Raw genomic sequence first — 23,306 nt, 5'->3', positions numbered from 1 at the left:
GGGAGAAGTGGAGGAGGCATGTATTACTGCAAATGGCAAAAGACAGATGTATTTACACCTCCATGGTCAGCACCTCTGAGCACTGCTCCGAGGAAACAAGGCTCTTCCTTGGGAGCAGCTGCTGAGCCTCCAGTGTGCAGCCATCAGAAAAGGAGCTGGGCTCCTCCAGTCAAAGATTCCTCTTCTCCCGTGCTTGTGACTATGAAAGAATTAAAAATTTAATCTGTTACAGTACATTCAAGCAAGGCTCAAATACCGTATGATGAGAGGGCTGCATTTGTCCGTTTTATTTCTCTTAACATCAGCTGCTTTAATATTAAATCTTCATGAAGTCTTGTAGATTTTATTAACCAAAAAATCGAGTTGGGGTTTGTTCTGCCAGTATCCAAGACAGCAAAATATTTTCCAGGTACAGAAAGGACTGATCAGTGCTGTTAATACCGTGTGTCTGGAGCAGAGCTGCAAAGCATGTCATGTTGCTTGACAGGTGGAATGGCAGTAAATTTTTTAAAAGTGTTCCCTGTAGCCCTATGGGAATGAAAGATGGAGTCTGGAATTGTGTCATGACCGTGCTGTTCATCACAGATGCTTTTGTTTCCCCCTGCAAACATGGAGATTTTGGAACACGTTCTGATCAGTCACTGCTCTGAATGCCAGTTCCATTGTCAGCATGGAGCGTCTTGGAGCATCCCCTCTGCCTTCCATCCCTCCTTCCCTGCCCTCTGCTTCTTCCGTGGCCTTTTCAAGTCTCCCACTGTAATTTCTGCACCTTCATCAAGCACTTAATTTTTGTCCCTCCATTTTGTCATCCCATTGACTGGCTTTCCTGGAGTTTGTGCTGTCAGCACATTCAGCCTTTCCCAGAGGGGCTCTAACACTAATGAGTAAGGAAGCTCCTGATGTTTTAAAGATTAGGAGGGGATGCAGGACAGCACAAGAGCTGGGTTTAATAAGTCTTTCTATATCCGTGCCTCAGTTTCCCTCTCAAAATTTTGATAGCAATGCTGAATTCCTTGTCAAGGCTGGTGAATGGGTTAATTCATTGCTCATTTACAAAGAGCTTATAGACTGGGAAGGGGGAGAGCTGTATGATCCATCTCATTGTCCATAGAGGGCAGTGACTCAGAACATTCTAGAATTCAGCTTTGTGCCCCACAGTAGCTCCAGAAGAGTTCCCTGGGTTTGTGGGATGAGTTGTAGATAATTTCCAGTAGGGACATGGATGAGCTGTAATGGGAAGGAGGGAAAAAAAAGATAAAATAATTGCCCCCAAAGAAAAACTGTTGTCAAAGTTGGCTCCTCTGCCAGCAGCATTTGTTTGAACTCCTCAAGGGACAGGGTCATTATATTTGTATCAAACTTCACTCCCCAGCTCATCCTGGCTGGAGTGAGCTGCAGGATGGAACCTGCATTAGCTGAGCCTGGTCAAAACACAGAAATCCTGTGTGCCTTGCAGGAAAAGGATAAACCTTGCTTTTTTTCCAGCCAGGAGATTTAGATAGTGTATTTTAAAACGTGAAACTCTATCCCTTCTTCACCCCATAGCTCATTCCACCCTCAGTGAGGAAGGGGGAAGCAGGTAAAGTGTCTGATGCAATTTTATGATTTTCATTTTCTATGCACAGAAAGTCACTGATATATCTTGGATTTATTTTGTCTCAGGGAGCTTCATTTGTCCCAGAGTCAGCTGCTGCAGCAAACAAAAATAAGTGGTGCAAAATCACCACATTATTGTACAATTAATTAGGAAAGAATAACTGAAAAAGTAGAAGGAAAAAAAAATAAAGCTAAAGAGTTCAGCACAATTGTCTGAAGCCAGACATTCCCTTTCTGGCACATTTCTCAGACATATTTTATATCATTCTTAGTTTTTATAGTATATTTTAGTAGCAAAGTAACTGCCGTAATGATTTGTAATTGATACAAGATACAATTATTTGCACTGAAGTTTGTTCAGATGTCACTGTTTATGAGAGGATTCTCGATTTGGCATAATGAGGGCTAGAATAAATGGGTATTGCACAGCTTATTAAAAGCTTAAATAGGTTTATTAAACATAACCACACAAAATCAAAGTATTTCATTTGTCAATTTGCTAAAACTCAGAACCAGGTAAGAAACTGCGAAAATTCTGTCAGAACTCTGAATGGTAAATCATCCTCATTGCACGATTTCCTTTGGAATTTCTGCCTGGCTCTGGGAAAGGGAACCTGGGTGAGTTTTTCCTTGGCACTGCTCTCTTGCTGTCACCCAGCGCAGCCATCTGGTGCTGTCTCTTCAAGGTTGGGTTATCCTGTAATTTGTGAATTCTCTCTCGCTCTCAATTAGCATTCCATCCATATTATGGGAGGGAAATAGGGGGAAACAATTGCTTATATAAATATCATAGGGGGAAAAATGGTTGTCTTGAAAGAAATCAGGTCTTTTGAGCAGAAAGGTGGTGCTAAGTTGGTTTTCTTACACATAAAGCATTTTAATAAGTCTCTGCTGGAGTCTTTGGAAGTGTAATGACATTTTCTTCATGATAGAAAATTTTCTATCCAAAACTAACTGAACAAAACCTTTAGTTGAAGTCCACCTGGGCCAGTTTGTAATAAAAATAAAGAGAAATTGTTAATTTGTACAATCAGGTCAATATAGGAGTAGTGGAAGAAGAAAAAGCTGGTGTTGTCTTCTGAAATGTTTAATGGGCTCAGCTAAGTGTTACTTGCCTGAGGTTTGAAGACAGAGCAACTTAGAGAAGAAAAAGAAATCGTGTCCAAAACGTCCCTGATCCTCATTTAGAAATGAAATTCTGAGCTCCCAGGCAGATCCCACCCCTCTCCAATGACTCTTCAAATTTACACTCGATGCATTCTAGGTTTTAAATCATGTTGGCTTTGGGTTATGCAGGAGATTTAGCTTTCAATTAAATATTTAAGCAGTGCAATAGTGCTGGACTCATCTTCTAGACTGGCCTTTGACTCAGGGACTGGATGTGCTGACTTTATAGGAGATCATTCAGTTCAGACAATTTAATTGGGTTTTACCACTGTTCAAAGATGATACATGAGGTCTAGAAGGGTGGTTGGTTCTGTCAAATGAGCTCTGTCCCCAAAAATGTGAACCAATTTATTAAATACAGAAAGTTAAAGGCCAGTCCCTTATATGGAGCTCAAAAATGATTTTTTTTGGCCCATAGTACTAATTAAAAATAGGAGTTTTTTCTGTAATATTCTGTTCTTTATTGGATGTTTGCATCTTTGCATGTTGAAGAATATTTGTCTTAGGTTTGTACCTTCACCTGAATGTTTTTTGAGAGGATCCCTTCATTCATTGATGTTGTGCTCATGTCAGATTTAGTTCACTGAATTCTTTTTTATCAGGCTGGTATCCTTTTAATTGTGTTGGTCTATGGCTGAGTGCTTTACACATCCTTCAGTGCTGGACCCTTTCTGGTAATTCATTGCCTGGAAATATTTCACCTGTTTCAACTACCCAGAACTTACTGCTGAGTCAGAGTATGCAAAGAAACCAGAACCATTGGCATTTACAAAATCAATTCTTTAGTGATTTTGTGGATGATGTTACATCCCAAATGAGACTCAGAAGAAGCCTTGAGCCTCTGAGTAGCTCTAAATTTGCCTCCTTTTCAGATTTTATGCAAATATCACTATGGCAATGGCTTTTTAAATGGAGATACCCATTGAAAATTCCCTCAGATTAATATCAGGTTAAAAACTCTCCACTGTGCAAAATACTTGAGCAGAAGATGAAATCAGATCATGGTGTAAATTGTCGGGTGGCCAAAAGCACTCAGCTCTAGATCTGGTGACTGAGCATCAAATACATTTGAAGTGAGTTAGGGCTCTCTTTGCTGCATCTGTGCAAGCTTTTAAGGGGGGAAGAAAAGTTGAATTCCATGGGGTGTTTGTGTCCTAGCAAAAGGCTGAGTAATTGTCCCTGAAAGGCTCTGATTGCCCCTGTTGGTTTTATGTGAGCTCCTCTCAGTAACTCTGTAAAACTGCCCCACTGTGCCCGGCCTGTTCCATGGCAAACCCCCCAATGACTGATCTGGGGCTCATTCCCTTTTCCTGTCAGTTCTGACTGTGGTGTCTGCTGCAGCCCAGCTTTGGCAGCAGATTGGAGGGGCCCTGAGCTGAGCCTGAGCCCAGCTCTAGCTCTGAGCCCAGCTCTGACTGAGCCCAGCTCTGACTGAGCCCAGCTCTGACTGAGCCCAGCTCTGACTCTGAGCCCAGCTCTGACTGAGCCCAGTTCTAGCTCTGAGCCCAGCTCTGACTCTGAGCCCAGCTCTGACTCTGAGCCCAGCTCTGACTGAGCCCAGCTCTGACTGAGCCCAGCTCTGACTGAGCCCAGCTCTAGCTCTGAGCCCAGCTCTGACTGAGCCCAGCTCTGACTGAGCCCAGCTCTCACTCTGAGCCCAGCTCTGACCCTGAGCCCAGCTCTGACTGAGCCCAGCTCTGACTGAGCCCAGCTCTGACTGAGCCCAGCTCTCACTCTAAGCCCAGCTCTGACTGAGCCCAGCTCTCACTCTAAGCCCAGCTCTGACTGAGCCCAGCTCTGACCCTGAGCCCAGCTCTGACTGAGCCCAGCTCTGACTGAGCCCAGCTCTGACTGAGCCCAGCTCTGACCCTGAGCCCAGCTCTGACTGAGCCCAGCTCTGACTGAGCCCAGCTCTGACTGAGCCCAGCTCTGACTCTGAGCCCAGCTCTGACTGAGCCCAGCTCTCACTCTAAGCCCAGCTCTCACTCTAAGCCCAGCTCTGACTGAGCCCAGCTCTGACTCTGAGCCCAGCTCTGACTGAGCCCAGCTCTCACTCTAAGCCCAGCTCTGACTGAGCCCAGCTCTCACTCTAAGCCCAGCTCTGACTGAGCCCAGCTCTGACCCTGAGCCCAGCTCTGACTGAGCCCAGCTCTGACTGAGCCCAGCTCTGACTGAGCCCAGCTCTGACCCTGAGCCCAGCTCTGACTGAGCCCAGCTCTCACTCTAAGCCCAGCTCTGACTGAGCCCAGCTCTCACTCTAAGCCCAGCTCTGACTGAGCCCAGCTCTCACTCTAAGCCCAGCTCTGACCCTGAGCCCAGCTCTAAGCCCAGCTCTGAGTGAGCCCAGCTCTCACTCTAAGCCCAGCTCTGAGTGAGCCCAGCTCTCCCTCTAAGCCCAGCTCTAGCTCTGAGCCCAGCTTGCAGCGATGTCCCCGCGTGTCCCGGCATGCGGAGCCCTCCCAGCCCCGGGACTGTCCCTGGGCGCTGCTGCTCCCCTGGCAGCTCCTCCCGGCCATAGCAAGGCTCTAACAATGACCTGTTCACTTTCTGCAGAAATCTCAATAGCATGATATACAGTGTACTTGTTGGGAATTGAGTTCTCATCTAATTTCTGTGCATTTTTCCCCTTTCCGTGAAGACCTTACCTGTTTGGAGCAGGATGTTTTTCCATAAAAGCTCCTTGGTGAGTTCCCAGTTCAAACCCAGCATGCCTATACTCCATTTGCTGTCCTTGCTGAAAATAACTCTGTGCTTAGACTTTTTAATTTTGGATTAATTTTTTGGTTTCATTTGTTTACCTGCATGGCTGATCCATAGGTTTCCACACACATGATTTCACTTTTAAACTATGGATGCGTGTTCACCGTCAAGCATTGCAAGGAATTGAATTCACTTTTTTTTTCTCCCTTCTTTTTACCTTTGAGAGTGCATTTAATTTTTAAGTAGCAGGGAAGTTGAAAAAATAAATTATTTCTAAGTGGGCAGAAATGATTGCAATGTCTTTCCAAACAAGCCTCTTTTTTTTTTTTTTTTTCTATATTGCTTCCTTTATTATTGTAGCACTAAGTTGCTTACAGACAGAAAACATCGATGATGACCTCTGAAAAATAAGCCAGATTAGCAGTGAGTAGGCAGTAAAGTACTGCAGTGAGAGGTGGAGCAGTAAAATGGGTACTGGGAAAAAAAAAAAAAAAAGAAAAGCTGATTACTCTGGAGAAAAAAAAAATCACAGAACTGTCTGGGGTGAAAGGAATCTTCCAAACCATCTCGTTCCAACATGGGAAACAGTTCTGTTAAAATTGGGATATTTGAAATTAAAGGGGGTTTCATTTTAATGTGAAAAAATGCAGCATGTTATAAGAATACAGACCAGAGAAAAAGCAAGTTTTTACAAGATTTTTGATGTTGGAATTTGGTTCAATATTTGGGCAATGCTGCATCCCCTCAATCACCACTTTATGACAGGATTGGCCTTAGATGCTGGAAGTTTTGGATAATAAGAATGGAAGAAGTAGGAACCTTAGAAAATGTTAAAACTTCCAGCAAGTTTCCTGGGGCTTGGGTTTTTGGGGTTTTTCTGTGGGTTTGGGATTTTCTCTTTGTTTTTAATTTAGCTAAGGGTGTCTATTAACTATGCCCACCAGTACCTGTTAGAATATTTGTACGTGGCTCTCTAGAAGCTGGCACCACGTGCATCACCCTCAATGCTCTATCAGAATATTCTCTTCAGGAAAAGAACTTGTTAAGGGCTTTGTAGGACACAGAATTCCCAGAAAAAGGCTGAGGAGGGATCTGTGCCAGGAGAAGCAAAGGGATGGGAGGGGGAAAGGAAAATGGGAAGGAAAAAGGAAAGGAAAATGGGAAGGGAAGGGAAGGAAAATGGGAAGGGAAGGGAAGGAAAATGGGAAGGGAAGGGAAGGAAAATGGGAAGGGAAGGGAAGGAAAGAAAAGGAAAGGAAAGGAAAGGAAAGGAAAGGAAAGGAAAGGAAAGGAAAGGAAAGGAAAGGAAAGGAAAGGAAAGGAAAGGAAAGGAAAGGAAAGGAAAGGAAAGGAAAGGAAAGGAGAGGAGAGGAGAGGAAAGGAAAGGAAAGGAAAGGAAAGGAAAGGAAAGGAAAGGAAAGAAAAAGGAAAAACTTTGCCTTATTCATGGAGAATTTCTAACTCCTGAAGTACCTCCCTAAGAAGCATTTCTAAATGCAGTTTATGATGCACCAAAGGATTTTGGCTGCTGGTGATCTAAGAAGTGCAGGGGCTCTGGAAGAGGAGTTTTGGCAGTGGATTTCTGAGCAAAGGCTGTGTGGGTCACCCCTGCACGAAGCAGGAGACGTCAACCAGAAATGGTTTTAGATTGAAGTAAGATTAAAAGGCTGAGATTAAAGAGGGGAATATATGAAATAGGCTCCAAAATTGTTGCCTGTCTTTCACAAGACTCTTTTTGTGGTTTGTTTAATGCCAGTGCTAGCTCAAAAATATGGTTCTTGCTCGTCTACAGAGAAATTAGGATAAAAAACACACTTTGGGTGGGGGAAGAAATCATGTTGTTTCCATTAAGGTCTTAATGAGACCTAAAATTCTGTAAACAAAATGGATGTTGATTTGACAGCTAAGTGCCTGGTGAATAAAGGATCCTACCATTGCTTTTCGTGCTTATTCTTGCTTTATTCATGATCTGACAACTGGAAACATCTTTGTTTTCATGTTTTAGGCACAATGATAAATGAATTAAAATTTCTAGACTTTGACACAGATTTTTTTTTTGTAACTTTATGTGTAAATGCAAATTTCATGCAGTATTTTTCTCCTGATACTTTTGTTGTTGCTTATGTGGTCAAGATAAAACTTTTTCCATCAGCAGTCATGGATGTTTCCATTTCAGTGGGTTTAGTGTGGAATAAGTGCTTTTGTTTTTATGAATCTCATCTATTTGGAGCCTATTTGTTGGGAATATAAAATCAGAGCAATTTTCAATCTTTGCAGACTGGTACTATTTAAATAGTACTGGTATATATACTGGTACTATATAAATATTTGAATATATAAGGCAGCTCCTTCATATCACATGTATGCAATTTATTTGTTGTTTTAAAGTCATGTCTGTTGTTTGACAATAGATTTAAAGATACATTTAAGAGCCAGAATAATTTTGGGAGACATAAAGCTCCATCATGAACTATGCAGCCTCTGGTTTTCAAAATACTTTAAAAGTATTAATTCTTACCAGTTAAATAATAATATTTAATTAGTATGTAAACTAATTAAAATATTAGTAACTATTGAGTGGTTTTGCAAAGAGCTACCACAATGCATTTCCAGAGATTATGGCAGAGTTTGATGTGTTACAAAGCTGACAAGTGGGAGCTCTGAATGGTTTCAGTAGGTCTTAATCTGTTCTTACTGTGCTGGCAACATGAAAGAACTTGCATGCTGAGCTCAGTCTCTTCATTGCTGTTTAAGCTCTGACAAAGTGATGTCTTCATTTTCTTCTTCAGTTTCCTCTCATCTCCTTTTGTGCCATTCCAGTAGAAAATGTCTATGTCTACGTCTTGGTGCTTTTGCATTTTAGAGAGAAATAATCCTCCAAAATTATGTTAGAACATTTAATAATAATAATACAGATTTCCCCAGCTACATTTTATTCCTGATTTCGATTTCTGTACAGATCTAATTGGGGTAAAACTGCTGCTGTGTCTCACTGAATCCCAGGTGTGGTTGCACAGTGGAGTAGATCCAGAGAGGAAAAAGCCAACTGCCTTCTCATCCTCCTGATGTCTTACGTGCAACGCTGTTATTCCCAGCATTTGGGAGAAATGAGGAGTGGGATTATAATGGGGAATGTTTTGGCCCCATGTGCTTCACTGTCTTGGTTTTAGCATTGACTCCCAAAAATCTGAATTTCTTGCTGCATCCCTTCTCAGGAAAACTATGGTACAATCTTTTGGAAGTTACTGTATTATGAAGATTCTTTTAAAGTAACTGTTTTGTAAAAGTGAGGCCAAATGTGCCTAAATTTCAGCTCTTGGAATAATTTATGAAGTGCTGACAAGCCAAGAGCAAGGAAAGCCAGGAGTTCATAGCAGAACCAAGTCATTCACCACCTACCTTCAACGTTATTGTTTTGTTATCATTTATAAAGCTGAGAGGGTGTTTACATCTGCAGAATAATGAGGATTTATAGTTTCCAAGTTGTTAAAATATCACAATGACATGTAAAGATATTTTTCTAATGGCATTACTGTTCCTGAAAATAACTGGGCTTTGGAGGTTTGCTGGAGGAATGCAATTTGTGCTGGAAAATATTGATGAAAATCAGGAATCGAGTAAAATGATGCTCAAATGAAAGATTCCTCAGCTACAAGAGACTTCAGAATAGACTTGTTGACATCTCAGCAGCATTTTCAGAAATCTGTCCAAACCAATAAGATGCAGGAATCTTTTTGGTTTGTTTGCTTGTCTTTGTTTGCTAGCAGGGCTGAGTTTAACCACGTGAGTAATCGTGTTTTACAAGGTCTGCTCTCTCTGCCTACAAAACATCGTCCTCGAAGGGAAGAGCTCCTGGCACTGAAACCAACACTTAAGTGCTTGCCTTGAAAGATGCACATCCTAAGGACAAGATGTAAATAGAACTGAGCTCAGACCATTTCCTCTAAGGCTGTTTAGAATTGTATTGGGGCAAACACAGGTCTGGGGACTCAGAGTGTGGAGAGCTCTGGAAAAATGTGTTGGGTCCCAGTTCAGCTTCAGGGCTCGCAGGCAATTCTGTCTCTGTAGAACTTGGCTACAGTTTGTAGCTCAGAATAGCAGTTGATTCCAATTTTTTTTTTTTTTTTCTATTTGAAATTACTTCATTAACTTTGAAAAATCGTTTTAATTGTCTCAGAATTTGTTCAATAAAAATTGAGAATATTAAGAATATTACGACAGTAGAGAAAGATCCTTTTGTCCAGAGGAAGTGAATATGGCAGAGTCACACCTGTGCTCCTGGTTTGCTCTGTAGTGACTGATGGGTGACACTGTCCTGAATTCTGTATTAAACACAACCATTTATTAATTGAAGTAAGCAACAAGACTCTAATTCACCGATACATTTATATTTTCATTTCTGAAGGAAAATTAGTATGTGAATACTTGAAAAGTGAGAGCTAAAATAATTCTCAATATACAATTATGTTAAAAATACTCTTTCTGTGATAGATGATTATTTCAAAGTGAAAGAAATCCATTCTGATTTTTTTTTCCTGAGTAGCTAATAAAAACTTATCAGTTAACACAATCACAACTTAAATATTCTAATATAGAAACCTGATGTGCCACTGCAATCAAGGGGATACATTTATAATCAGGACCTTTCCAGAACACAGATTTCTGACCCAGTCATCTGTAGCTGTAGGTTTAACAGTTGGATATTAAGTGCTTTGTGGTGGTTCAATACCAGAGTTACTGACTATAAATTCCAACTGCTCTTTTGGGACATTCCAGCTTCTCCCACATGCACAAGAGTTCCAGCTCTGATCCAAGCCCATGTGACCATAGGCTTGCTATGTATATGATCTGTTAGTATGAATTAAATATCAATATAACCATACAGTGTTTTAATGGATTTCTGCTGCTTAAAAATATTCTTCTAGTACTGAATTCCATGCACACACTTCTCAGAATTGGAGATTGTTATGTAAAAACCAGGTTAATGGGATGGTCTGATCACAGGCTGAAGTTGTGTGGTAGAAGAAAAATGGAAAGGAGAGATGGGTAGGAAGAGAAGGGAGCAGTGAAATAGAGTAGAGAGAAAAATATAAAATAATTCAATTAAAAGGGCTAGAACAAGGGGAACATGAAGAAAGAAAAATCCTGTGTGGGTTTGTCAAACAGCTTTTCTCTTAAGGAAAGGGTAAAATCCTGATTTAATGAATTGAGGCATGGACAATGCTCTGCCCATAGTTTTGAGTTCCTGCAGCACAGAAACCTGCAGGTCCCTGTGGGGAGAAACACCTCAGAATGTCTCAGTAACCATCCTCACCCCCTGGACCTGCTCCTTGCACATCGTGGGCTCAGGGCACAGTGCCCCTGGCTGCTTTCCCATGTAGAATTCCTGGTATGTTCTAACCAACAGTGGCTCCTGAGTGTGTGCATCCTTCCCTGGTCCTGTGCCCTCTGCATGTCCTTCCCTGCCCCCTGTGCCACTCACATCCCCTGGCTGTTCCTCACTTCCTTTGGAAAAACAAGGACATTTTGACACGTGGAATGGCTGGCCCAGAATCTGCATTTTCATTCCCAAAGGATTTAGGATTTCTTTGTATTTATTTCAGAAGTTGTTTCTACTTAATGCAAATGTTCAGTATTGGGTCTTTTAAACAATTCAGTTCTCCATTATGAGCCAGTGCTGTTCTTCAAGTGAATGAGTTCAGTATTCCAGGGGAATTTGGGAAACACTGAGCATCTGTAAACCCTGCTCAGCCTTATGGGAACTGCAGATATTCCCCTTTTCTGAAGTAATATCTTAAAATTGTTGCTAAGCAAGGGACATCTTCATTTTTTGAGAATTAATTTATATAATTTTATTTTGTTCTTTCTTTAAAGCAAATCCAAACCAGCCCCACAGATTTCACCCAGTAAGTCTGTGGGAGGGGAGTTTTGTGTCGCTGCAGTCTTTGGAGCTTCAAGGTCATGGTTTGCAAACAATTCTGGTCTCAAACGAGAAAAAGGTTGGTACCTCACAGAATTAGGACTTGCATTTAAACTTATATTCTTATTTTGTGACAGGTTCCAAGCAATTTTTGGATTTTGTTCCTTAAACTCAGGGGCAATCGAGAATTTTAGGAACATTCTTAGGGGTGCTTTTTGTAAAAATGTACAAGAAATTTTAATCAGTGAAAGGAATAATTGAAATTTTAATTAGCGAAATGAATAATTGATCTTTTATTATGATACAATGACAGAAACCCAACTTTGATAGGTCAGTCCAAAGGTGTGAAGTGGCACTGAAAAAATTGTGAGGTAAGGATGAAACACCTTTGCTAAAGCAAATGTACAAGGTAGTTTGGAAATGTGTAATCACCTGAACACACCTTGGTGAGAAACTTCTCTTGGATGACATATTTATACAATTGTGTGAAAATTGTGTGTTTTGTACAATTTTCACTTTGTCTTTCCAGCCCCTTTGCTACTTTCAATTCACCTTTTTAGCTGCAAGCAAGAAACTTAAAAGAACACAGAGAGCCTGCTATTTCTGCAAAAGCTTTTTCTGTGGCTGCTGTGCTGTTTCAATAAGATTTCCTCTCTTTCTGCCCCAGACCAGTCCAAGCAGTTCGTGGTGGAGTCCCTGTACATCATCAGCTGCTACGGGAGCCTGGTGGAGCACGTGCTGGAGCCGCGGCCGCTCAGCACCGCGCCCAAGATCAGCGACGACACCCCCCTGGAGATGGGCACCTGCCCCAGGGCCAGCTGGACTTTGGTCAGGTACCTCACTCCTGGGCCTTCTCCTTCCTGTCGTCCTTGGGGTTTTGCTTTTTGAATGAGTTTTTTGCTGAAGGAGGGAGATTCAAGCCTTGCTTTCCATACAGTTCTGTCACTGTTCATGTGCCTCGAGGGGAACTGAGCTTCTAAATCCTTCTCTACACGTGGAGCTAGGCATGAGCATGTCTGTGAATCAATAGAGATTCTTATTAATTGGTGATTTTAAATGATCAGGTTGTAATTTTCTTTTTGTATAAGGACTAGGAACGATTATTTTGGTAGTGTTGAAGTACAGAATTCTGCTGTGAGACATGAGCAAGGTTCCCACGATGAAGCATTGTGAGTTTTCCTGTGAGCAGCTGAAGGTACCATTTCTAAAGACAGTAGAAGAAATTATTCCTGACATGTGGAAGAAAGTAAAGAAGAATTGATGAGAAAGTGTTGTCAGTGCTTTTGACGTTTTAAAATATTTTTCTATCGATTTTTCTTGGCTCCTACATTCCTTAGTGCTGCTTATGGCTGGACTGGAGTGATCAATACTTGATTTACCAAGCTATTTAGGAATGGCCCACCCTAATTAAAATTACAACACAGACTTCGGGACCATTATTGTTGAAATGAGTAGGTTGTAATGGAATTGAAAATTCTAATTGGATCAATAATCCATAACTTTACACAGCTTTATTTTCACAGTAAGTGCTCAATGACTTCACAGGATGGAAGCAGTGGTAGTTAACAGAACAAAAAAGTTCCCCAGTTTCTCTTGTGTGTTTATATAACGTCAGCATGACATACAATGGTCCTAAACATATTTACCAACTTAATCTAAACCTCCTTCCTGGGTTTTTTAATGCAATCCCTGCTGCAGTCAACAACCAAGTATTGTCTTTGCCTCACAATCTGCACAATTTGGCCCTGCTGCTCCACTGCCTGTGGTGGATTGCAGTGTTTGAACAAGCTAATTTAAATAATTACAAACATTTTGTGAGCTTGTATAGATAATTGCATGTGATGACAGAAACACTGATTTACATTCTCTGTATTAGCTGAAATATTAATAGTCTTGTGTTTTACCTCAGAACTCCTCAGTGGAATGAGCTCCAACCACCATTTAATGCAAACCATCCACTGCTCCTGGCTGCAGATGCTGTGCAGTACTACCAGTATCTTCTGGCTGGCTGTGAGTAGCTGACAACTTCTTGTCTTGTCTCATGTGCACGTTTTGAGCAGAGAGTGATTTTCCAAGTTCATTTTTCAGCCAATTGCAGTGGATATTCAACCCCACAGTAGGGCTGTGTGTAACTCTGTTAGTAAGGAGGGAGCAGTGAATGTAGTGTTGGGATTTTTACCATGAATCAGAACTGTGAGGCTGTGAGAGTCACCCACCAGATCCCATGAAATGCTCAGGGTTTCCTCAGCTCATTCCTTCTCATGCTTTTGGCCATTTCCTCCTGTGAATTCCATACCCAGTAATGAGTGGATCTGCATTTCCCTGTCCCTGGGAGCTCCTGGTTGCTGGGCTCCTTCCAGCCCCAGTCTCAGCTGCCTCCCTCAGGAGCCTTGGCACTGCTGCCAGGGCTGCTTGGCCTGGGTCTTGCCCAGCCACATCATTCCCAGAGAGCCAATATTTCATGGCATGGCCCGTTCAGAAACATTCATACGGTCTCACAAGGGAGCAGCTCCTGGCATCTGTTGAGGTTCTCCAGGGGAAACCAGAGCTGAGCACAGTTGTCAGTGCAGGCAGCTTCATGTGACAGGGACACTTCAGCTGCACCAAGTGACCATGGGGGCCAGGAGGAGGCACTTTGGATGGGGCTGGGGAAAGGGACACTGGGGCCAGATTGGGTCTGCTGGTTCTACCTGTCCATCTGCTGCATCTGAGTATTCTGGAAACCTGCAGAGCTTGAGTCTTCCTTCTTCTGTGCTGCACAGAAAATTGGGATAAGACTCAAAAGGTACAAAAGAATATGAAAAATTATTTAGGAGTGCACAGCATCATTAGATTTGCATTTTGGCAGGATTTTTTTTTGCTAGATTCCTGCCTTGTTTCACTTGTATCCCACAGGGTGAAACCAGGGATGGATGGGGCTCATTTTGTGTATTTTATTAACATTTTATTAACAGCTCAAATACTGTTACACAGTACAGTATACAATGTGTACAAATCCACATTTCTAATGGTTTAGTACTGAAAACTTTTTAAAGAAAGAAGATTGAGTAGTAGCTAAATTCCAGCAAATTAATGAACTTAAAGGGGTTTTGCATATTTGATTGAATTATCCCTTGTTTGCTTGGTGTGACTTCTGTACCTTTCACATGTTTTTTGCATGTTTGAATTGACACAATCAGGTTCATGGCACATAATGGAATTGCCATGGAAATAGGTAACTTTCCAGCACCAGAATGTCTGACATCCTCATTTCATATTTCCCTTCTTCCTTATCTCTCCACTTTGAATTCATTTTTCCATTGCACAGTAGATGCAATATCTGAAACATGGCCAATTAAAGAACTCGTGTTATTTGAATTATTAGACTTTTAACTCAGATTTTAATTCACATATTAGGAATTCTTTAAGCTGGATGTGAAATGGAAAGAATAATAGAATAATAACCACTAAAGACAGCAGAATATCTAGAGGACATAATACCAATGGCAATAACAGTGAAATTTGTGTCTGATTGTCTTTGAACTTTTGTCTTCTGGATTTATTCAGGCTGAAGCTCCTCAGTGAAGTCCCCGACAATGGAGTTTCCCACAAAAGCCACCTGTTAAAGAGCTGCTAAGCCCGGCTCAGGCTCCGCTTACCTGGGCTGGCTTTAGCTGCAGCCTGGCTTTGCTGTGCTCTAATTGCCAGCAAATGGCTCAGCCGGGGCTGGTCCATCTGTCTGCCACGTCAGTGGCAGAGGAGCCTGGCGCCGTTTCAGGGTCACTATTTGTGGCTGTCTCTGGAGGTAGAATGCAGCAGTTTCTCTCCCTTTCTGTATAGCATTTCTGCCGATTGTTTGGCTCCATTAAGTGTGCAGGGGAAATAAAAGCCTGAATGACCAAGTCACAAGGGGGTATGGATAGACCCTTTCTTTGTCCACACTCAGAACATTGCATTAGGTCTCATTATCCATTTATAATAAGTGACCTTTGCCCCCTGGGTCATTGAAAAACCCTCAGTGTGCTTTTTAGCACAGAGTACCTCTGTCAGCAGCCGGGCAGAACAATGAGACGTCTGGCAGGCTGCTTGGAGGGCTGCACGGCCAGGTTTTCATAAATAAGAGGTTTGATGCCAAAACACAGGGCCAAAACCTTCCTTAGTCTTTGAAAAATATAAACCAGGCCGGTGACTTCTTGTGCTAAACAGAGAATATTAAAAAAAAAATCCTGCTTTAGGTTATCAACACATGGCTCAGCTTTTAATATTTTTAAAGAATCTGAAAGTTTTATTTGCAGCTAGAAAGGAAAGAACAAGGAACCATTGTTTGAAGAAATGTTTTGTACAACAAGTGTCCAAGACCTTTATCCCAAGGGTATTTGTAAGTGGATCAGCACAGCTGTTTCCTTGCTTTGAGGTCATCTGTGACATCTGCTGCAGAAACCTGCATCAGTGAGTGCAGCTCGTGTCTACCTGAGCACATCAGCACAGCTCAGGGCTGCTGCACAGGTGAGAAAGTGGAAGTGAGGGATTTACAGCTTTCTGTAAGCTCATGGCTTGAAAGTGAACTTGCACATTCAATTCCACAACCTGCTGGCCTGCAGGAAGTGTCAGGATCCTGATCCAAACTCTGCAGTGGGTCAGAGAGAGTGTCACCAGTCCTGAATCTGACAGAGCAGATTCCCATGAGCCCATCCCACAAAGCCCTGGATTAATGACAATCCTCAGGTTTTCAGTGCTGGCTTTTAGGTATCAGATATTTCTCTAGACTCCTCACATTTAGTACACAATATTCTACCTTCTTTGTGTCTCTAATATCCCCTCTTTATTCACCTGTGTCCTGAGCAGCTTCCACACCTAACCACAACAGAAGGACATCTGAGTCACATTTTATTCTTCCTAGATGTTTTTGCTATAACATAAACAGCTTCATGTGGTGTGGTTAAAGTGTCCTGGCAGTGGGAGGAGAGTTGTGCCAGGCACTGCATGTGTGCACAGGAGAGTTTTGGTGTCCACAGGAACTTGAAATGTTAAAGCTTCCTCCACAGAATTGCCAAGTTTTGTCATTAATTACTCATTAAATCCTGCCTTCTTCCTGCTGTTTGCTACTTAGGAATTAAGGTGCTTTGGGTTGTATAAACTCCTGAGGATGCTGTTAAGATGTCCATGACAATATCATGGTTGTGTTCAGGTTTCTTTCAAATGAATTCTTTCCTCTCTTTTACCAGGCCCCCTGAAGTTTTGCATATTTGCCTGACTTACCCCTTGTTTCCTTTGTGTGCCTTCTGTACCTTTCACATGTTTTTTGCATGTTAGAATTGACACAGTCAGTGTTCATGGCACATAATGGCATTGCCATGGAAACAGGTAATCACCAGAAAGTCTGACATCCTCATTTCATATTTATTTCCTTTCTTCCTCATCTCTCCACTCTGAATTCCCTTTTCTATCACACAGTAGATGCAATATCTGAAATGTGGCAAATTAACACATTAATTAAAAAATCCCCTAAAATTGACCAAAAACTGCCCCAAAAAGGTATTGAATGGATTGAGATCTGATTTCTCTCCTCTGGCTCTGCAAAGGGCACCTTCACATTCCAGGCAAGAGTTTTGGCTCATCAGGACCAATTTCATGGACAGGGCCTACAGTTGTCAGAAGCGGGCCAGTGACAAGAATTAATTTATTAACTGGTGTGCAGTACTCTGACAAATTGCTTACTAAATACATCAAAATTGATTGGGCATTCTGTGTTTAAATTGACAAATGACTGCATTAGGGGAAGGAGGGAAATCCATTAATTACAGCTGCCCTCAACCATAGGAAATGTAATCGTATAAATATAGATTTTGTTAAAACTAAAGTCTGTGCTTTACTCCCGTGTTGCTGGTAAGTGTACTTGCACCTCCTTGCTATTAAACCTGCAATAGGAGGTTTTGAAGACAGATCTTTGCAATTGGCTTTTAAATAATCAAAGAGCATTTCTGTTGTGTTAAAAGGAAAGATGCAGTGTTTCTGCATCCCGCTCTGACCGCTTCTGGAAATTGTTTCTCTCTCAGAAAAATGGACCTGTAGCTGAGGCTTCTGCTGTCTCATTAATTGTTTATTCCTAATGCAATGTAATTTGTATTCCACGATGTGAGCATGCAAACCAGCACTCTGTTTCTCCTTCCTTGTCCCTGTACTGCTCTCCAAGTCATACTTGCAGGGCTGTTGCATTTTTCTGAGTAAGAATTTGCACTTGAGTAAGATACAATCAGTTTTATAGGCTTCGTTAAGGGATTCTTGAAAAGATTAAGGCCTTTATTTATAGCTGCCTTTGACTTTTGGCTGTTAGAACAGATTTTCATTTCTGGACCAACTGTTGCACATATCATGTGTTTCACTGAAAATGGCTTTCATTACAAGTCCAATTTAGGAACTGTCCATTGTCTTCAAAGGGAGGGGGCGAGCCTTTCCCTGCTGTTTGTTTGGGTTAAATGATAACACCATTTATACAGATAATCTCTGTAGCTCTGACATCATGTTTGCACTTCCTGCTCCCTCTAATGAAAGCTCTTCACCCTGGGCAAGACTTCTGTCTCCAAGCAGCATTGTGGTTCTTTGTGGCCCCTTTTATGTTCCTTTCATACGTTCCATTGACAGAAATAAAAATGACATCCACAGAGCTAGAGAGTATTGTGGAAAGTCTGGGGGTAAGATGGAGAGTGTATTCAATAGCTGTGAATATGTGCTGTGAACACAGACACCATGAAAACCAAGCTGTGGTGCCTGGAATGACAGCCAAGGAGTCCCACAGGAGGAATCTGGACATTCTGGTCCCCCAGCCCTCCTCAGTGCCCAGCAGGGTGAGGTGCTGCTCTGCTCATAGCTGAATGAACTGGACTGATAATCCCATTTTGTGCTGTACCTCTTCTTTCTCCTTGCATTGAGGCTGCATCTTTAACCATGGATTTGGGATGGAGGAATGCAGGTGCTGGTACATCCCTTTCTCTGTGTGTAACTAGAGAATTGTGTAGCATTTCTGGGAGGCCAGAGCTGCTCTTGCCCTGGGTATGTTCAATGTCTGTCACAACAAGCTGGGTTTCAGACAGTAAAACTGATCAAAAGCAGAGCCTGTGCAGTAACAACAATTACTCTGCTGTGTGGTTATGAGGTGTTCAAAGCCTCTTTCTGCTCTGGCTCTGTGGCAGGGCCACGCTCAAGCAGGAGCTTGGGGCAGTTTCAGCTGCTCCATTCCTGCATCTCTGCTGGGCTTTACTGGTTCTGCATTTGGCCACTTGAGCACAGCCCATTTCTGGAGCCCAGGCCTCCCCAAACCCAGCTCTCACTTTGCCCTGGAGTGGGGGAGTTTCACCTGAGCTCACCTGAGCTGCCATGGAGAGGAGCTGGAGCAAGCCATGGGATATGGGTGAACATTTCCACCTCATTTTCCTGTGCTGGTCATGAGAATGGTGCCCAAACCCCTGCCCTTCAGCTGTGCCCAGGGCCACAGGTGAGGGCCTTGCCACCAGGTTGTGTCAGTTGAATGTTCCAGGCTTAAAACTGCAAAATCAGAGTGCCAGAGAATCCATTTTCTAGATTCCCACTTTGCCATTTTATTCTTTCTACCCAATGTTGCCTCCAGTCAGTGAATCGTTTTCATGAAATTCTACTTTATTATAGTACTACTGCATTAGATGAATGTGTGTGTATATATATATATTTTTTTTTTAACTATGGTTACAATATTCCTGGAGAAAACTGATTCCAAGCAGGCATTTCTCATAGAGAATGTGTTTGGGGTTTCCTGGAAAGAGTCACAAATGGTGAAAATGGAATTTTCAAGTTTGCTTCTCACACTTGGAGGCGTGGCAGATTGCAGGTTAATCTGCCTCCCCTTCCTCTTCCAGACAAGGTGTTTCTAATGAAATTGAGTTCATGGGGTTTTTTTTAGGGAAAAATACATTTCCCTAAAACTGTAGCCTGCCCTTTCTGCTCCCTGTAAGAACCAGGACTGAGTGTTAAAGGAAGCAAATTTAATTTCTGGCTGAGCACTGAGTGATTGGGGTAAATAGGTAAATCATTGAGTGAGCAGTGCAGTAACTCACGATACATTCTTGTGAAATATTTGTGAAATAATAGAGATGACAATGAGCTCTGCAAGGTGCCTTGGCTGCTGGGGATGTGCCCGTGGAGGTTGTGCTGCAGGGACAGCCCTGGGCTCGTGCTTGGCTTCCTCAGCCCAGCTCAGGCCCAGCTCAGCCCCAGCTCAGGCCCAGCTCAGCCCCAGCTCAGGCCCAGCTCAGCCCCAGCTCAGGCCCAGCTCAGCCCCAGCTCAGCCCCAGCTCAGCCCCAGCTCAGGCCCAGCTCAGCCCCAGCTCAGGCCCAGCTCAGGCCCAGCTCAGCCCCAGCTCAGGCCCAGCTCAGGCCCAGCTCAGCCCCAGCTCAGGCCCAGCTCAGCCCCAGCTCAGCCCCAGCTCAGCCCCAGCTCAGCCCAGCTCAGGCCCAGCTCAGGCCCAGCTCAGGCCCAGCTCAGCCCCAGCTCAGGCCCAGCTCAGGCCCAGCTCAGCCCCAGCTCAGGCCCAGCTCAGGCCCAGCTCAGCCCCAGCTCAGGCCCAGCTCAGCCCAGCTCAGCCCAGCTCAGGCCCAGCTCAGGCCCAGCTCAGCCCCAGCTCAGCCCCAGCTCAGCCCCAGCTCAGGCCCAGCTCAGGCCCAGCTCAGGCCCAGCTCAGCCGCAGCTCAGCCCCAGCTCAGCCCCAGCTCAGGCCCAGCTCGCCCGCCCCGATGCGCGCGTTACAAACCCAGCGCTGGAAGCAGCTCAGGCACAGCCCCTCAAACACTTTCAGATGTGTACAAACAACAGTAATGAACAAGGGCACATGCTGAAATGGTTCTTTCCTCCTCCTGCGTGGTCATCTGGAAGTCCTTAGAGCAGGGTCCGTGAGCACGCAGGGTCAGTTTTCAAAGCGGCGTGCGGGGATTTCGCCGCGCGCCTCCCATTGCCGTTAATGGGAGTCAAACGGGTAAATCCCCACGCTCCGCTTTGAAAATTTACTACTAAGCCTCTTGACTTCTCACTACATACTTTGATTGTAACAGTAATCCATGGTTAACATAATTTTCCCGACAATAATGTCAAACATACTTTTGAAGTCGGTGAATTATAGAAATAGTTACCTCTTCCATAATTCTTTAAAGATGGCCATCAGATGGATTTCACCGTGGCTTTGTGCAGTTGAAATTATTATTTAACTCAGAAAAGAATATGTTTGTTCTGTTGTGGTGCCCAACTGTTTGTCTGCTCACAGTCTGAGTGTTGAGCAGCTTTAAGGTTCACCATCCTGTGAATAATATCAGGTTCTAGATCTGCACACATTGTGCTAGGCTGGCCTCCTAAGGGAACTTTGGAGATGGAAGCTGAAATTAGGCTCAGAGAATGTATACCAGTCTTCCTTGGGGAAAAAAAATCCAGGCCAGTGTGAGTAAGGAGCAAGTAAAGCAGTCATAAAAAAAAATCTAAGAAGAATTAATTTCCTAATTACAGATCTACCTGTGTCTTTATTAAAGTGCTGATACAGAGAGTGGATGGTTCATAAAGCACCATAAATTACACAAATTCATTATTTGTGTACTGTGTGGACAGTACACAAGTAATGAATGAATCCAGCTCCAATCAGTTGGTGGTGTGGAGTAACTGTCAGTCTGGCTAAACTCCTGCTTTATAGCCCTTTTTTAGCTTAATTTTATTATATTTATGCATATGAGAATCTCAGAAAGAACTAACAGGAAAAAAATGAGCAGGGAGTAGTTTTGGGTAAAAGAGGATATTTTAATCTGCGTGCCATGCTCCTGTGGGAGTTTACAAGCTGAAAACTGCATTAAAACCAGAACTTTGTTCAGTAACGTGCAGCCACAAGAAAAGTTACATGGAGCATATCTCCAGCCTACAAACAGTTTATTGTTAACATGGCAGTGAGTGTTCTGCCCAAAATGAAATCCTGCCCTTTGCTTTGTTGTCACACTGGAGCAGAGGTAGAGCCAGAGGCACAGAGCACCAGCTCTGACACAAACCCACAAAGCGCGTGCTGGATGTGAGCTCCAGAACTGTGGGACACCAAAACCACCCCTGACAGAGCTGAGATCACATCAGTAACAGGGGAAAAAGGTGAATGTGGTGAATTTGGAGTGGTTCCATGGAGACCTGAACCAGAACCATCGCATCCTGCTGGTGATGCCATGGAACAAAGGCATGAAGGAAATAATTCAAATTGTGCAGCTGAATTTTCCAGCACAAGGACTCCTGAAGTTTGTTGAGAAACTTGTGATTGCCTCAGGTCTCTACACCACCTAGATGTAACTGAGGAACCAGAGAAAAAGCATCAAAATCAGGTGTTAGGGTGGGGTTCTTATGAAAATAAGGTATATATCATTTTTATCCTGTGTACCTGTTCACCACAGACATCACTGGAGACTGGAGGGGTTAGTAAAGGGTACATTGACCTGTTCCTACTGCATTTTAGAAACTCATTTGACATTATTAATGTTAATTATATTAAATTATAATTCTGGGGGTGGAGGAGGCAAGTTCTCTGGGTGTCTGCAGGCATGTGCACGGCAGGCAGCACCAAACAAACAGGCTTTGTGGTGCTCAAAGGCCTTTGTTTGCTCTTAATTTGGACAAACATGCAGCCCTTAGAGAAGAGCACATTGGCAATTTCATATATAACTCTCAATTAAATTGAATTGTGCAAAGCTTATTTCTATAAATGAGAAAATTAAAACCTTTTGGTTCAAGAAGTACACAAAACTAAGTAAAACTAATGATTTATTGTTCCCAAATTAAAGCCATAAGTGCACACACTACAATTGAACTGCAGTGGTTCTTTGTTCCAACACTTTTATGCTGCTGAAAGATGATAATTTATAATCCTTGAAGGAAGATTTGTCTTAGCTTTAGGTATTTATTGTTTAATTAGCCCATCCATGAACAAACCCACTGTGTGTTAATTCCAATATTCCTCCAATGTGTATTTATCTAGGTCTTGCTCATGTGCCAGGAATGTCTGTGCAAATTATTTGAGATTAATTCAAATTGTTTGTTTTCTCTACTTGTCAGTAAATATCAAGGAGAAGTTTCTAAACAGTGAGGGGGGTTTTTCATGCTTATTCATGGAGCTGTGTGAATCAGGTCTGGAACTGCAGAGGAATATCAGCTCTGCTGGATTTCAGCCTTTGCTTTGGCTCCTGGTGACACTTGTGTCTCCCAGTCCCTTCTGTGCAGTTTTCCTGGCACTAACAATTATCACAAATAACTTCATTTGCAATGTGCTTTTTCCAGATACAGCCCTCCCTCAATCTAAAGGTAACATCAGTGCTGCCAGTGCAGAGAAGGGAGCCTTGAAGCAGGACAGGGAGTGAAGGTGCCATTATTCCTTTTGAGCAGCTCAAAGATCCTTTTTCCCAAGTATTGATGGCAAAGCTGATTTTTGCTATAGGTATCAGTTCAGTTTTTCAGAAGTGTCCTTGAATGCTCGTTTTTGGATTCATTTAATAAGCAAACTGTAGGAACTCATCTCCCATCATACTGTCAGACAGAAGTTGTATGTTTGAATTCTCACCTTAGATTTTTAGTAAGCACTTTTTTTTTTTGTACTTTTTTCACTTTCTGCATTTCTAGGTTAAACAAACTCAGTTGCAGATATTTGATGTGTTTGTTCCAGATGTTGGTGTGAGAACAAGTTAAAATTTAGCATAGCTCAGACACAAGGCATTGAATTGATTATTTTAGGAAGGTACAAACCACCTGCAATTGCAGTAAAATATCTCTGTGCAGCCAAGGCTTTCTTGCTCCTGCTCTGTGTCTGCTCCATTTGGGACTTTTCCCAATGAAAGAGAAATTACAGGAGAACCAGTAAAAAACACTCGCTACAAAGCTTTGCAAGAATTGGAATTTTTTTATTTGTTA

General features: G+C 42.7%; 1 protein-coding gene across 8 annotated transcripts in view; it reads left to right on the top strand.

The window, feature by feature from the left end:
- The window catches only part of BCAS3 (BCAS3 microtubule associated cell migration factor), a 300,365-nt gene that overhangs the window by 96,025 nt on the left and 181,034 nt on the right, over positions 1–23,306 (top strand). For 6 of the 8 annotated variants that reach the window (XM_066563443.1, XM_066563445.1, XM_066563449.1 and 3 more), the window contains exons 17-20: positions 5,402–5,446; positions 11,338–11,462; positions 12,051–12,216; positions 13,293–13,393. In XM_066563443.1, the coding sequence (XP_066419540.1) occupies positions 5,402–5,446; positions 11,338–11,462; positions 12,051–12,216; positions 13,293–13,393 (437 nt within the window). The remainder of the gene's footprint in view (positions 1–5,401; positions 5,447–11,337; positions 11,463–12,050; positions 12,217–13,292; positions 13,394–23,306) is intronic. The other 2 variants (XM_066563444.1, XM_066563446.1) reach the window with 1 other exon arrangement.

The sequence above is a fragment of the Molothrus aeneus genome, chromosome 20, assembly GCF_037042795.1.
Source record: "Molothrus aeneus isolate 106 chromosome 20, BPBGC_Maene_1.0, whole genome shotgun sequence".
In the NCBI taxonomy this organism is placed as follows: domain Eukaryota; kingdom Metazoa; phylum Chordata; class Aves; order Passeriformes; family Icteridae; genus Molothrus; species Molothrus aeneus.
This window is presented reverse-complemented; position numbering and strand designations above follow the sequence as displayed.